Here is a 16,618-nt window from a genome sequence, read left to right on the forward strand (position 1 = left end):
TATTTTTTAAGGTTTCTAATTATAAACATAACATTTAGAATAATCACATTTCTCTAAGCAAGACATACAGATGGCCAATAAGCACACGAAAAGATGCTCACCTTCAATAATTGTTAAGAGAAATGCAAATCAAAATTATAATAAGGTACCACCTCAGTCCAGTCAGATTGGCCATAGTTAAAAAGTCTACAAATAATAAATGCTGGAGAGGATGTGGAGAAAAAGGAACCCTACTACACTGCTGGTGAGAGTGTAAATTGGTACAGCCACTATGAAGAACCATATGGAAAGTGAAAGTCGCTCAGTTGTGTCCGACTCTTTGCGAGCCCAGGGACTATACAGTCCATGGAATTCTCCAGGCCAGAATACTGGAGTGGGTAGCCGCTTCCTTCTCCAGCGGATCTTCCTGACCCAGGAATCGAACCGGGGTCTCCTGCATTGCAGGCAGATTCTTTACCAACTGAGCTATCAAGGAAGCCCCATATGGAGGTTCCTTACAAAACTAAAAACAGTTACCACATGATCTTGCAGTCTCATTCCTTGGCTTATTTATGGCAAAAACTCTAATTTGAAAAAATACAGGCACTCCAATGTTCATAGCAGCATTATTTACAATAGCCATGAAATGGCAGCAACCTAAATGCCCATCAACAGACAAATGGATAAAGACCACGTGGTACCTGTTCAATGGAATACTATTCTGTTATAAAAAAGAATGACATAATGCCATTTACAGCAACATGGATGGAGCGAGAGAGTGTCATGTTAAGTAAAGTATGTCAGACAAATACCATATGGTAGTATTTATACATAGAATCTAAAAGATGATGCAAATGAACGTATTTACAAAACAGAAACAGACTCATAGACATAGAAAACAAAATTATGCTTAGCAAAGGGAAAAGGGAATGGGGGAGGGAGAAGTTAAGAGTTTGGGATTAACAGATACACACTACTATATATAACAACAAGGTCTTACTGTATAGCACAAGGAACTATATTCAAATCCTGGGATAAATCATAATGGAAAACAATATGAAAAATACGTGTGTGTGTGTATATATATATATATAAAAAAACTGAATCACTTGGTTGTACATGAGAAACTAACATTGGAAATAAACTATGTTTTAATTAAAAATGTTTTAAGTCATAACAGTATTTTCCACTAAACAACTGGCAAGTAATGTTTTACTCAAAGTAAACTGAGCTCTATAGCTTGTATTCATTGCATTCTCACATAATGATGCAAATATCTCTTAGGCAGACATGACAATACAGAATAGGGATCAATTCTGAAAAAATCTAGGGTCGTATTTGGAAAGTAACTTTCTTATACAACTTGTCAAAAGTAAGGTACACAGAAGTTTCTTTCTTGCTTAAAAAAAATTCATATCAAAAGCAACATTGGAAATTGTGATTATTTCCTTTTGGGTCACATAGTCTTTACTGCATAGGTAAGTAAGGCTGAATGGTCAGTCTTACTGATTGCCCACAGTTAATTCTGAAAACTATGTCAAGACGAATGCAACACAGGGAAGCTGCAAGTGTTCATTTCTCTCCCCTCTGGGAGGTGGCGTGACGAAGACTAGCCTTCTAGCCCTCAAGCTTCTAACCTGCTTCCTTGTTCTGATCACCACCTTCCTCCTCCAGTTAGGGATTCTGGAATCTCAGTTCTCTAAAGGGGCCCCAACCTTGCTAAGTGAGGCTAACACCACAGCAGGCTTGTGTCAGCCTGGTCCTTCTTCCCAAGAATAAACTGAAAGGGAAGGGGGAGGTTAATGTAAAGAAACCAGTTTAAAACACTTGCAAAGGGTTTTCTAGTCCTTGCTTTTCTCTCTGGCACGCACATGCACATGCACACCGACATTCAAAATCACACAGCAGTTCCTTACTGGCTACTCAGCCAAGGATGCTGCTGCTGCTGCTGCTGCTAAGTCGCTTCAGTCGTGTCCGACTCTGTGCGACCCCATAGACGGCAGCCCACCAGGCTCCCCAGTCCCTGGGATTCTCCAGGCAAGAACACTGGAGTGGGTTGCCATTTCCTCCTCCAATGCATGAAAGTGAAAAGTGAAAGTGAAGTCGCTCAGTCGTGCCCGACTCTTAGCGACCCCATGGACTGTGGCCCACCAGGCTCCTCCGTCCATGGGATTTTCCAGGCAAGAGTACTGGAGTGGGGTGCCATCACCTTCTCCATAGCTTAGGATAAATGCAAGGAATTGCTGAAAGATGGCAGATGTGTGAGGGGAACTATGATGTCAATAACTTTGATCTGGACTCACTATGCATTGTTTAGGGACTCTGACATGAGCATCTCCAAAATTAATAATGGGTGCTGGGGTGGGCAGAAGTTCAGGAACCAGGCTATTCCTTTAACTATAACCATCATCTCCCTACTTGCTCCCACCCAACTCTCCTATGCCCCAGCATTTCTTTTTTTTTTCTTTTTGCAATTTATGATGAAAATATCAGGAGGAAAAGGAGTGAACAAAATGTGCTGTAAAGAATTGTTTCCTGTCATTTTCTGGCTGGGAAATGTGAACACACACAACCGTAAAAATGAATGCAACCAATCAACTAACACACCATGCAACGCTAAAACAAAACATCTGATGAGCACCTAATTTTCACAACACATAATTCTTTACCTTCACTCTGTTAAATTAAGTTTCGTCTATAATCGGGGGGCCACGAATCCTGGTCTGCCCATGTTGTCTGGGTATGACCCTTTGAGGGTCTAATGGTAATAGCACTAAGATCAGTCCTGCACAGATAACTTTGCTCTGGAATAGTCCGTCTTCACTGGCACTGAGTCACAGAAAGGTAGAGGCGGAAAGGCCTTCAAAACATTCTCAAATTTCACCGTGGGGAGGGGATGGGTGAAGAAGGCATAGCATTTTTCCCTCCTTGAAATCTTGCTCAAAATCCTACTACAGGGATTTTCGGTGGCCCAGTGGTTAAGCCTCCATGCCTCCAATTGCAGGGGTCATGGATTTGATCCCTGATTCAGGAACGAAGACTCCACCTGGTGCGGCCAAAAAAAATAAACAAAAACAAAACCCAACCAACCAAAAAACCCTACTACATAAAACTGAGGAGAGCAAAGGTTTCCTAGGGCAGCTAGGAGGTAAAGGCACAGATGCAGAGTCTTGCCCACTAAGTCTGCGCCTCCCTTGTCTCCTGTCAAGGAGGCCCCTGAGGTACCCCCTTAGCAGGCTCCAAAGAACAGTCTGAAAAATACTGGTCTCATCTGATTCTTGTAATTTACAAATGAGGAAAACATGGTTCATAGCATCTGCTCTTTCCTGCATACTACAATTTCATTCTCTTTCCTGAATACTACAATTTCATTCTCTTTCCTGATAATTCTGCAAAGCCATTAAGTCAAGAGCAGGTAGTGCCATTTCTAAGAATGGCTACCAAGAAAACCATGAAAAGAATGATGACGATACATGAAGATGTTCATCACTGTATTGTTTATAGCGATACAGTGCTCATGTATCAGGACAAAGTGTAGGTGACAAGAGGGGAGAGAAAGAAAAGATGACTGTTATTAAGACAATGGATTTCTAGTCGTTTATTTTCCCATACCTCCCAAACTTTAACATGAAACAAAACAAGATCATGGACTGTAAACAGTACTTACCACTGAGACTTTGCTCACCACATCTCTTGCAACTGCTAAGCCCTGAGCAAAAGTGCGGGCTGCCACAAATGCACGAGTGACCTGGAGCTTCAGTTTCCGAGGGACATCTCCAAAGGGCTTCAGCTGCTCTGTGTACTTGCTCACGCACTCCAGATATTCGTCTGTGAAGTGGTACTGGGAGTTCACCAGGCGAAACATGCGCTCCAGGAGGCGGGCCCAGAAGTCATTCAGCATTTCCTCCAGGTTCACGTTCCCTGCCACATAGTAGCGCTTCAACTCTTCGAAGAGATCTTTAAATAGCTCAGAATTCTGCATGTACAAGTGGCCGTATGTCTTCACAAACATGTCATTCAGGGACTTTTCCGCATTTTCAAGTAGTTCTTTGAAGAATTCTAAACACAAAACCAAAACGGAAAGGGTTCTCAATAATTAAATAATGGGAGTGCTTTTCAGGTAAATCTGAAAACTGAAAAAAAAAAAAAAAAAAAAAAACCTCCTGATATTAAATTGGAAAACATGCTTGTATATAGCGTGGATTTCTTTGGGGGAATTTGGCATCTCTGATAGTTTGTCACTGAAGGGAAACCTATGTCACAAAGACACCTACATAAAAAAAGAAACTTTAAACCAATAATTTCTCAGGACTCAATATAAAACTGAATCTCTCCCTCCCTCCTTTTCTCAGTCAGTCACAAGGTAAATAAAGAACTGGACAAAAATGAAAACATAAAGTTTCCCTGAATTTTTTACTGTAAGAATCTAAACTGAAGTGAATAATGCCTCCTCATTGTAACCTGACACCGGGACAGGTGTTGTCAAGATGTGCTGTTTACTTAGACATGATTTTAACCACCTTTCTCCTCCTTATATCTACATGACATATAAGAAAACTGCCTGGGAAATGCTTGAGGCCAAGAAACATAATGAAACACCCCACATAAGCAAGAAAAGAAGTTCTAAGGTATTCCCTGTGACATCAGTATAAATTGGGGTAACCCAGGTGGCCTTGGGTTCCTAAAGGATTCATACAGTAACACCATGAGATCCTTTCCAGTCCAGAAAGACAGAAATGAAATGCATAACAGATTCAACCATACAACACAGGAAAATAAATAGGGAAAAAAGAATACCTGTTCCCCCCACCCACCCCCCGCCACCCAGATTTACTTTTTGGCCATCACATACTGTTGCTGCTGCTAAATCGCTTCAGTCATGTCCGACTCTGTGTGACCCCATAGATGACAGCCCACCAGGCTCCCCGTCCCTGGGATTCTCCAGGCAAGAACACTGGAGTGGGTTGCCATTTCCTTCTCCAATGTATGAAAGTGAAAAGTGAAAGTAAAGTCGCTCAGTCATGTCCGACTCTTCACAACCCCATGGACTGCAGCCCACCAGGCTCCTCCACCCATGGGATTTTCCAGGCAAGAGTACTGGAGTAGCATCACATACTCCCACAGCCTAAATGTTAAAGACTTAATCTCTTAAATACAAATAGTTTCTCCTGAATCTTTTCTCAGAAGTTCACAGAAGAGAAGAGAAGTTAAGAAAAAAGAGAAGTTAACAGTCTTCTGCAACATTAATCATTCTTAGAAGGCAATGGCACCCCACTCCAGTACTTTTGCCTGGAAAATCTCATGGACGGAGGAGCCTGGTAGGCTGCAGTCCATGGGGTCGCTAAAAGTTGGATATGACTGAGGGACTTCACTTTCACTTTTCACTTGCATGCATTGGAGAAGGAAATGGCAACCCACTCCAGTGTTCTTGCCTGGAGAATCCCAGGGACGGTGGGGCCTGGTGGGCTGCCGTCTTTGGGGTCCCACAGAGTCAGACACGATGGAAGCGACTTAGCAGCAAAGAATCTATGTCTGGTATAAAAATAAACATCTCACGGTATCACTTTTATAAGCAGGAAATGTAATAAATACCAAAGCAAAATATAAGGACTGCATCAAGAAAGAAGCTGCCTCCAAGTGAACGTGGAGCAGAAAGACAAATAAGACAACTCCTTCAAAGCCAGAAGAACATGAGTGAGGTTATCAAAATGGAATAGCGCTACAAAACCCTTCTCTACTGCTTGCCTTTTATTTCCTGAGTTTTCTTCAGTGAGAGAAAGGGAAACCCCCATTATACTGTACAGCCTGGCATTTTTACCAAAATTCTCTCCCTGAAAGGACATAAAGTACAGAAGGAGCTAGGGGAACCATATGAAAAGACTTACAGTTATCAGGTACCTGGGAAGGGGCTCTCATTCTCAGCAAGATCCCAAGTGGTTCTCAACTGTGGTCCCATGGTATAGACATGCATCGACATCACTGGGTCATAAGTTCCTGGATCCCACCTTAAACCTACTGGGTCAGAAACCCTGGAGGGAGGGGGCAGCCATCTGGGACTCTGCTACACCCTACAGTTTGAGAATCAAGACTCTCAATGAGGGGTGGCATGGGGAGGGAGATGGGGGAGGTTCAAGGAGGAGGGGACATATGTATACCTATGGCTGATTCATGTTGAGGTTTGACAGAGAACAACAAAATTCTGTAGAGCAATTATCCTTCAATTAAAAAATTAAAAAAAAAAGACTCTCAATGAAACTTGTTCCATTTTGTCTCTCACTAGCAGTCACCATCAGTTCAGGAACTGTGCTGAATGTGAAGCATTCAGGCTAAGGGTTAATGCTTTAATTAGAAGAAAATACATTTCCAATAAACTGGGTTTTAGCTTTTTTTGTTGCATTCTTGGGGGTCATTTCTTGAAGGTGGTTGGGGGTGAATTTCCTCATGTGGAAGTATCTTGAAACTAAGAGTCAGGATGGAGGTAGCATTTTTCTAAGACTTCAAAGTTGGGGAAAGTTGGGGTAAGAAAAGACGTTAAACGTCAGCTGGTCCACTTGCCATACCGTCCTTGAGTCATTAGCATCCTTGCCAAGTGGTGCTGGCTCTCACATACTGGAAAAATAAAGCCTGGTCACTGATATCAATATGGAAAACTTGTGTCAACCCAGTGGTACTAATATTTCACCATCCAAAAGAGCGGATGGCAAAGACAACCATAGATCCTTCCCTATGCTGGATTTTTACTATATTGCTCATAAAATTGGCACACATCATTTACTGTAGAAATGGGAAGTTGAGAATGATTTGACTTGTGTTTTCACGACTCATTAAATAATTCTGAATACTCACATTTCTAATGCATGGTTTTTAATGGTTTTAAAACCTTGGTTTTTAAAGCTGGGGGAGGAATGATATGGATAGCTTGGTTTTAACTGAATACCACTACGAAAGGTCAGAGTTTATTTTTTTAGGCTTAAAAGTGTTCGAGGTCAAAGAATCACTAAGACACTGCAAATTTTATGGTAAAAATAAAACATACTCAAGACTTCCTCATTTGTGTCAAAAGCCCGTGGGGCGGTATAGATATATTTATATAGCTACACTGAGGTACAAGATCAATGATCCAATGAAGAACAGATCTGATTTTAACACAGCACGTTCTCTGCCTAATACCACAATGGACTTTATTTCCCAGGACTCAAATTCTGTCTAGGAAGGTTTTGTGTGTGTGTGTGTGCATGCGCATATGTGTGTGATGTTAGCTTATATTTTTCAGAGTTTAGTTTAGTGCTACATATACATTAGGCTCTAATTCATTTAACCGTTCAGAAAATTGATTTCCTTTTCTTCACATTTTTAAAGATTCTTTAGTGCGGCCATAACTTGCAAATATAAAGGCTGAGTGGATTATATATAGAAATTCTATAACACTGATATAAGGAGTTAGAAATCTGGTAATTTTCTCTCTCCAAACTATGCAATTTCACAAGTATGTACCAAGTGGTTGCTATGTGCTCAAATCAAAGCACATGGTTTTGCCATGCATCTTAACATTCCTGCCCAAGCAGACTGTAATGAAAATTTCTAGGAAGATGAATTTTCTCCATCCAATTCACCTTTACTATCCTGCTACTTTCCGCACATGCCTTTATGGAGGCACCAGATTTTTAAAGCGTCTATAAAATCCTTAATCTTTCATTTCATATAGCAAGTTTTTTTTTTTTAATATTCATCTATTTCTCACCTACAAAGTCAACAGAACAAAAGTCAAGTGATCCAAGAGACTCAACCTCATTTCTCTTTAGACGTGTTCTTTTCTAAAAAACATTTAGTTTTTTATCTGGCCGTGTTTGGTCTTAGTTGTGGCATGTGGGCTCTTTAGATGAACATGTGGGATCGAGTGCCCTGACCAGGGATCAAATGCAGGATTGTTAGTATGGAGTCTTAGCCACTGGACCACCAGGGGTCCTTCCTTAGACATGCTCTTGATCAGTCGTTTTAGTCGTGTCTGACTCTTTACGACCCCATGGAGGAGCCCCATCAGGCTCCTCTGTCCAAGGAATTCTTTAGGCAAGAATACTGGAGCGGGTTGCGGTGTCCTCCTCCAGGGAATCTTCCCGACTCAGTTATGGAACCTGCACCTCTTACGTCTCCTGCATTGGCAGGCAGGTTCTTTATCACCAGCACCACCTGGGCCGCCCCTGACACGTTCTTATCAGCCTGGTAAATGGGACTATTCCACCTATGTTTTTTGTCTCAAAGAGTTCTTTTAAGGATATGGCAGACATAACTTAGATTCTAAAATCCATACCAATTGGATACAATACCAATCAAAGCATAACAATTTGCTGTAAGGAAAAAAGGGGGGAGGAAAGCTTTTGCATCTGTTCCTCTTACCAAACTGGCAGCTCTCATATGTTCTTGTAGATTCCTTCACATCCCCATCCCCCTCTCTTCCTACATTTCCTTCTACAGTGGGGTACAGAACACAAACTAGACATTCAGGACATGGTCCCCAGCCATCAATAGCAACTTCATTCATTGCTGCAAAGCTCATCTCTACTTTCTACCCCATTATTCAAAATCAGATCTTAATTCCCGAAGAAAAACTGAGTGGGCCTGAGATACCTAGCAATCATTCCTTCATAAACATTATGCCTAAAGTCAATTATAAGACAGTTGGTGGCTAAAACAGAACCAGTCAGGGGCAGTGTCAACCAGAGTTCCACCACAATCAGAAGCTGAATTAATTGGAAATCAGATCTCCCTTGTAGGAACTGCTCGTGTTCATGAAAAATGCTGTTCAGGGAGTCAGTTTTAAGTGATGCCATTGGTGTCTGAAAGAAGAATCAGAGAGGAGACAGTTTATAAGTATTTGAAATATGGTGTCTCTGATCAGGGTTTATTTCTTTTTCAATTTTCAGTTTGGGGGCTTAAGGGTTTATGTTCTAAGGATCAAACAGCTGCTACACCTAGGACTCATGAATGACCACTTAACATAGCAATGGAAATAAACAGTGTAACATGCCAGGATCTAAAGCAGCATCACACAGTGGGAAAGGCATGAGACCTCTCATTTATGAGCTATGTGACCTTGATGGGACAGAGGATCTAAACCTCAGCGAGCCTCTGTTGCTTCTTCCTCCATTAAATGGGACTATCACTGCTCCCCTCATTATGGATCATGCCTCACGCATAATAGCTGCTCAATAAATGCACACCATACGTGATACATGAAATGATACTGTCACCTTTAGAGTTTCTTTATATATATAATCATTAAAAAAAAAAAAAAAAAAAAAACCTTTCAAGGGTGGTTTTTATCTTTCTTGGCAGAGTCAAATATTATCGATCTTGGGCGAACATAAATTAAGCCAAAGCTGCTGGAGAACAGTTAAGACCCAAGACCTTATAAAACTGGGAGCAATTTAGCCAAAGATAAAGATGCATAATGGCTGTAGCTTCCAATGCTGTAAAATGTCCCAGACATCCACAAGGGTGGAGCAACTCCTGAGTGAAAAACATGGGATGGAGAAATCCAAGGAAGAGATTACACATGATATTACAACAGAATATCATATATAGCACACACACACATATATATATATTGCGTTGGCCAAAAAGGCCATTCAGGTTTTCCTGTAAGACAGTATGGAGAGACCTGAATAAATTTTTTGGTTAACCCAATACAAAAAGATCAAGGCAAAGAATTAGGGAAAGGAAAATGAGGAATTCAGAAACAGTAGGTCAGTGCTCCACTCCCATGTATTTCACCCACGTTCTTTGCTAAGAGACTGGGACTATTTTCCACCTTTAACATGTGATTATTCCTTTTTGTAAAGGTGATTATTCTTCTTGTCAGTAGTACCCATTCAAGATGGGAAAAACTACCAGAGTGAAAAGGCAAAACTTTTCCATATAAAAGTTTTCTATGTAAATATCCTGTCTTTTACAAAAAGAACATCATGTGCTTTTGGAACTTCTATCCACTGCCACTTGTCTTGCATCAAATAAACATTCAAAATTCTTGAAATGGGTCAAAAGGCCTTCAGTTCTGCTATTAAATGCCATTAGTTACTACTTTATAAACAATCGACTGGCTATTGATTAATGAGTTAGAATGCATTCTAGAATTAACCCGTGACCTGAAGAGACTGGGAGCCCTTTCTATTCAATCCATTTGCTTGGTGCTATAAATTACCCCCTTGTATTTATGTTATTAGGAAGCTGCCTTTTAAATATAAGGATTAATTTCCTCTTTACTGTAAAGGCCTTATTTCACAGCCCTGGTGTGGTGTGCAAACAGTAAGTTACCACATCCACAAAATTCCTGAGAAAGAAACCTCCTAGTAAATGCTACAAATCATACTTCTCACAGTTAAGAAAACTCAGAGAATTATAGCTATCCATGCTTTCACCCAAGGTCTTAAGTATTTGATGAAGAACAGCTAACATAGGCATCTACAAATGGAGGGGGGGGGGAGGAAATTAAACAAGCATTTTACTGACCAAACCAAACTGAAACTTGGGCTTCTGACTGTCTCCTCTGTCTTGCTTTTCTGGCCAAATCCATGTTAAGTTTTTAACAGGCACTGTCCTCCAGCTTGGCATAATGTCCCTCCTCAGGAGTGCCTGCTAGGGAGGGCATGGTACACTAAAAGGACTTGTACTTGACTAATGTTCCTCAGCTATCGCCCAACAATGGACCTCTCCTAGGCTGACAAGGCCATTGCCAGCTGCGGCCCTTATTAGGGGCTGTTAACATATGAAAGGGGCTGTGGGATCCAGCCACAGTAGGAGCAGCCCTTTCTTCCCAAGGTTGCTTTCAGTAGTTAATGCATGTTGAATGCTAAAGCTCCTTTCCTTTCTCTCTCCCGGATAACTTGGCCCAGGACACAAGGCTCACTGCTGTAAGCCCTTCCCCTGGGCCTTGTTCCATTTCTAGTAATGATCCTCCCAGCACCAGCTAGCCAAGTCACCTTAGCACAGCTGTATCCCTTCTTGCTGAGAATGGCCCATGGGGGCAGGTGTAAGAAACCTCCAACAAAAAAAAGAAAGAGGCTCGAGTAGTGTTCCAAGTGCTCCATATGCTAACCTCCACATCTATCTATTATATGAAATGACCTTATACACAAACCTCATATACAGTCTATCTGTTCATGATCTAATATAAAATGAAAAATGAGGATGCACAGTAGCATAATCAGTTATGATTCTGATTTCTATGTACATATATACATTATCTACCTGAGCAAAAAAGGATGAGGCATACAGTGGTGATGGTGGGGTATTGGGGAATCAGCGTGATGTTTTTCAATATGATTCTCAATTTTGTTCACTCCAATTTTGCAGTGACATAATCAGAAAAGTAATCCACCTCATGCTTTCAAAAATGACTTTTTCCCTTATCATATTCATCCAATTTAAATGCTTCAATGCATTTTTTTCTACTTTTTCCTAATTGTCTACAGTGAGTATCATGATGCTGAAAATAACCCAAAAGTGGCAAAACACCAAAGCAGTTCTTACATTTTTTGTTAAAAAATACTGTTTTTCCCTACAAACTATTCCTTTGAAGTCGTAGCAATGTGGAAAATATGGCAAGGTATGAAGAAAATAAAAATTACCCATAATCCCACCTTTAAGAGACAACAATGGTTTATTGAATTTCTTTCCTGTCTTTTCTATGAAGGAATGTGTTGTCACACGGTTGAAGTCATACGGTATTTATACCCTGTTCTAATGTAACATTGTATGGTTAGCACTTCCGATTTAAAAGCTTCCAGAAATATCATTTTTAGCAACTGCATACTATGACACTATATGGCCAAATCATAATGTAATCACTATGGGATGTTTAGACTGATTTCCTATTTTTCATTAATGACAGATAACACTGTGCTGCACATTCCTGTACATAAACCTGTATGCAGATTTTTCTTTCCTGGTGATCAATACCTAGAAGCGGAATTATTGAATCAAAGGGTAAGAATGAGCCTATGTGACACGTCTGACATACTGCCAAAGTGACCTACAGAAAAGGTGTGCCCATGTAGCACTCCCTGCTTGAGTCCCCTTTATTATGAGAGAGACAGAGAGAGAGAGGTGGAGATGGGCCAGGACAATGAACAAGAAAGGCCTGAATGGCTTGGGAATTCTCTCAGTCAATCAGAGTAACTGCTGGATCAAATAAGCCCTTTTCTTTGCTAGGACAGACAGACGCATGGAAAAAAAGGGTGAGCAGAGATGATCAACAAGGTTCTCAACTCCCAGGCTCAAAGCACAATGAACCAACAGAAACAGATAAAAGCAGTTTGGCTCAAGCTCTTCTGTGTATTTACTCGCCTCCAAACAGATCAGCTGCTTCTTGAAGCCACAGCTAATAGCAGAGGCCCAAAGAGAGAGTGCTCAGGGCACGCTGAAAGCTGCACAGGCATTTTCAATGAGAGAGCCAACACCACAGTCACAATTGGTCACACCTGAGATAACAACTCAAAAGGCAGAAAACCTTTGTCAATACAGGAACGTGTGTGTTTTGTCTGAGCTTTTGATTTGATTACAGTAAACTGGTAGTGGCTCGTTCTAGTCACGTTTCACAGGGAGATTATCAAAGAATTAGAAAAAATACCCAGCTTTTTAGTCTCTTTTGCATGGAGGGAAAAAACAAAAGAAAGAAAATAGAATTGTAAAACATAGAGTAGCAGTGCTTTCCAAGCACAGTATGATCTGAAAGGAGCCCTGCATTTGCAGGAAAGCCAGAGGCCTCATGTCTTTTTCTATACTTTTTGTGGCTACATCTTGCCTGCTGTGCTTTTCTAGAAGTTTTCAGAAGCAACAAATTTCAAAAAGACATCTTAATGAATGAAACCTGAGGTAAGGCTTAAAAACAACACTATGTTTTGTGTATGTTACACATTTCTATGACACGTGTATCTTAAGGATGTCTAAGACTTAAACTAAAGACCCAGGAAGTGTTTAGTAAGTTGGTATGGCCTTGCAAAGGACAGTAAGAGAACTATACAGTTGAAAAATACTTATGGTCAGGGGTCAAGAAAATTCCAGAAACTTCAGCTTAGCTAATGGCCATGAAGTTTAGTTGGCTATACATTTGTTTTTCATGGGCATGTGAATTCAAATGCCTTCAACTCGCTGAATCTCCACACTGCTTTGCCTATTGGCCTAATGAAGTAATGGCCAGGATGAACCATGAAAATTTTTAGTCAGTGATTAAAACACAAATTTGGCTCAATCTGAAGAGTGGCCACCCCTCACTTAAGCTCTCCAGCCCTCTTGTTTTCTATCATTTCACAAAAGCAGGACATGAAGCACTCTTCAGATAGATGGGACAGACAATTATTTCTTTTATGTGCGTTTTAAGCTAATTCAGAACATTTCTACTATTATTCGAGTTAACAAGCTTCAGGCCCATGAGAGGGTTTTCAAAGACCTGGTGAAAGTAGCAGAGGGTTAAGAAATGATAGGAGGAAAATAGAGGGGACCATGCAGACGCCTAATTAACATCTTGTAAGACCTTTCACTGAAGCAGCTGGTCTGGTCACATGTTTAGAAGATTCACAGAATTTGTAGAATTGAAAGGGTCTTTAGAGAGCATCCAACTCAACCCCTTCATTTTATGGATGGGAAAACTGAGACCAGTTAATTGCCCCAGGTCACAGTGGGTTCACAGCAGAAGCAGGCTGATAACGCGGTAGGCTCCACCTCCTGCCCAAAGTTGCTACATTTGCTCCCACAATGGCAAATGAAAGCAGTTTCCCCAATGGACTACCATCGGACAACACTGCAATTTCCTTAAAAAGTCTTTTTGAACCTGCAAAACAACGTGCAAATAATTTGATTTGGAGACTCTGTAAGCAAGAATCTATGTTTGTGGTTGTTACCATCATTTTTACTATGTCATTTGGAAATGCACTTAACATGGCAGCTCTAATCTTCTTAATCTATTTGGGTTGTTTGATTTAGCTCTGATTCTTTTAAAAACAACTAGCCTCACAAAATGTGACATTTGGGGCGGGTCTTTATGTTGTGGTCCCCAAACACGGATTATGCCCTACTTCTATTATTTCAAGTCCTTTTGCCAAGCAATTCTTTCAAAGCCCCCTGAACGGAGTATCTGATTAGCATATTTATGAGACAACTGATTCAGCTATGTTAATTAGCAGTTCTAGACTTCAAAAACAGAAAGAAAGAAAGAAAAATTCCCAGGACTGACCAAGAGGGGGAGCAGCTAACTCTGTCTGGCTCCATGTCTCTAGCCCAGGATAGTAGATTTTTGGTATTGAACATTCTAAGTCAAAGAGTAGATTAAAGCATAGGAGAATACAAAGGTGAGTCCTAAATTCAGAGGTATGGCTTTAATATATGGGATATCTGAGAATGAGAGGTGTGGTTGGGGGGACTGATGCCTAAGGAAGTTCTATACTTCAGTCAGGTCTCAAAACACACACGTGTTTCACAACTTAAAAACTGGTTTATACACTGTACAGGTGCAAAGAACAGAAAATTAAACGTGTAGAACAATGGACCTTAGAGATAAGGGGACTAACTGATTCCAAAACGCCAGAGCTGGCGCTCAGACTCTGCCCAGAGCTCATTGAGGCAGTGTGATATGGGATGCTTTCTGGTTAAAAAGGGGGAATTTCTGAAAAGCCTCAAAAAACCTTGTTTTTATTTGAAATTTTATTTTTAAAAAAAGTACTTGTTCCTGCCTTAGAAAAACATGGTATCTCATAAACATGACTGAGGTTTTGATGATAGAGGAAGTTGCCTGAGCTCAGGATAGCCACTTTGAATTTATACTGTAAGCTTGGAGATGGCCAAAGATGCTTCTTTGAAGTAGTCTGACCTCCTCTGTTCCCATGTGTCCCTCACTGTTTTCTCAGTACTTATCGCTAGCCTTCTTTGTGCCACCTTGCTGACCCATTTTCTCTCTCCAGTTGCCATCTTGTTACTCTGCTCAACTTCCTGCCTTCCATTCACATCAATAACCCTTGGTTCGGCTTTTACAAAGGTGGTGACCAAATCACCCCACCCTTGAATTTCTGAGAGTCACAACAGCCCCTGTACAACTTCACTCAACGTCATCTTTAGGCCTTGTGGAGTACTGGCAGGTCATAATTGCCAACCTTAAAAATCAATCAATAAATGCAGCACCCACCAGAGGATGATGGTTTCTTGGCTACCATTCAATTTTTACCATATAGAAGCAGTTAATTGTCTCAGAAAACCTAACTTGGGGGTGGGGGGGAAGCAAAGTATCCAAGCTCTGTTCTGATTTGCAGGTCAAACACATTTTAGCTACTACACCTTCAAAATAATTTAAATCTATGCTGCCTACCTTTATTGTCTATGCCATACTCTAATGTGAAGTCAGAAAAAACAAGCTGGAGTTTCATCATAATTTTTCATGGCCAGTTTTGAAACTGATAAAGCAACAGTGCTAAACACATATATTGAAGGTGAAGCCTGGTAGGGATGGGCAAGAGAAACTGTTTTTCTCTACCTTTTTAAAAAACATATGTTAACACTTACTGATAAAGTTTCTTTGTATGGCTTTTTAAAAACTACACACTGGAGTCATACGAATTATGCTATAAAACCATGGGGAATGTGAAGGGGAGAGAATAGGAAAACCAGCAGGCCCATCGGCAAGAGAAATCACTATGTCTGTGCTCCACAGCAGGAGGACACATGTCTAATAAGAAATGGGGTGATCTGGAGGTGGTGACCTTGGAAGTTAACAGCCTCATCTCCACTCCAGCAGGCTACAAACAGGCTGCTGCTGCTAAGTCCCTTCAGTCGTGTCCGACTCTGTGCGACCCCATAGACGGCAGCCCACCAGGCTCCCCCGTCCCTGGGATTCTCCAGGCAAGAACACTGGAGTGGGTTGCCATTTCCTTCTCCAATGCATGAAAGTGAAAAGTGAATGTGAAGTCACTCAGTCGTGTCCGACTCTTAGCGACCCCATGGACTTCAGCCTACCAGGCTCCTCCATCCATGGGATTTTCCAGGCAAGAGTACTGGAGTGGGGTGCCATTGCCTTTTCTAGCCACTGCTAAAGAGCTGGAATTTTCCCTTTTAAGTCCCATTAGTAAACCCCCAAGTAGTAATTTTTAATTATCAGCATCTCATGTTTTGAAAGATGACCATCTGACTATCTTCCTAAGTTTTTCTCAGTTGTTGTCTTGAATGGGAAATGCCATAGTCAAGGGAATACCATTCTTTTCAATGATCATACTGATAAATTTAGTGACCAGGAGACACAGGTGGTCTAATGATGTCTTTTGCCAATAACACTCATCTTCACGTGGTGTCAACAGGATACAGAAATATATAAATTATTTCCATCTATTTAGAGAAAGGAGATACAGACTAAGCATAATTCCTCATACAAAGTGTTGGGGAAAGTGGGCACAAAAATTGGTACATAGAAAAATTTAGTTCACCTACATTACAGTTTAATTATCCATTTGTCATGTAGCCTGGGAACCTACTAACACTTATTAAATCAGTTATCAGTTTCAAATAACGAATCTCAAAGCCAGCATTTGAAATACAACCTGTTCTAACTGGGGGCTGCCTTATCAGCTAGATCAAATCTAATTTAGTCCCACTTCTCACCATG

The 16,618-nt window shown here is 40.9% G+C and overlaps 1 protein-coding gene across 1 annotated transcript in view; it reads right to left on the bottom strand.

Moving 5' to 3' along the window:
• GPC4 (glypican 4) overlaps positions 1-16,618 on the bottom strand; it is a 110,211-nt gene that overhangs the window by 18,588 nt on the left and 75,005 nt on the right. Inside the window, exon 3 of the mRNA XM_061408355.1 lies at positions 3,647-4,038. Coding sequence (XP_061264339.1) covers positions 3,647-4,038 — 392 coding nt within the window. The remainder of the gene's footprint in view (positions 1-3,646; positions 4,039-16,618) is intronic.

Source organism: Bos javanicus, chromosome X (genome assembly GCF_032452875.1).
Source record: "Bos javanicus breed banteng chromosome X, ARS-OSU_banteng_1.0, whole genome shotgun sequence".
NCBI lineage: Eukaryota > Metazoa > Chordata > Mammalia > Artiodactyla > Bovidae > Bos > Bos javanicus.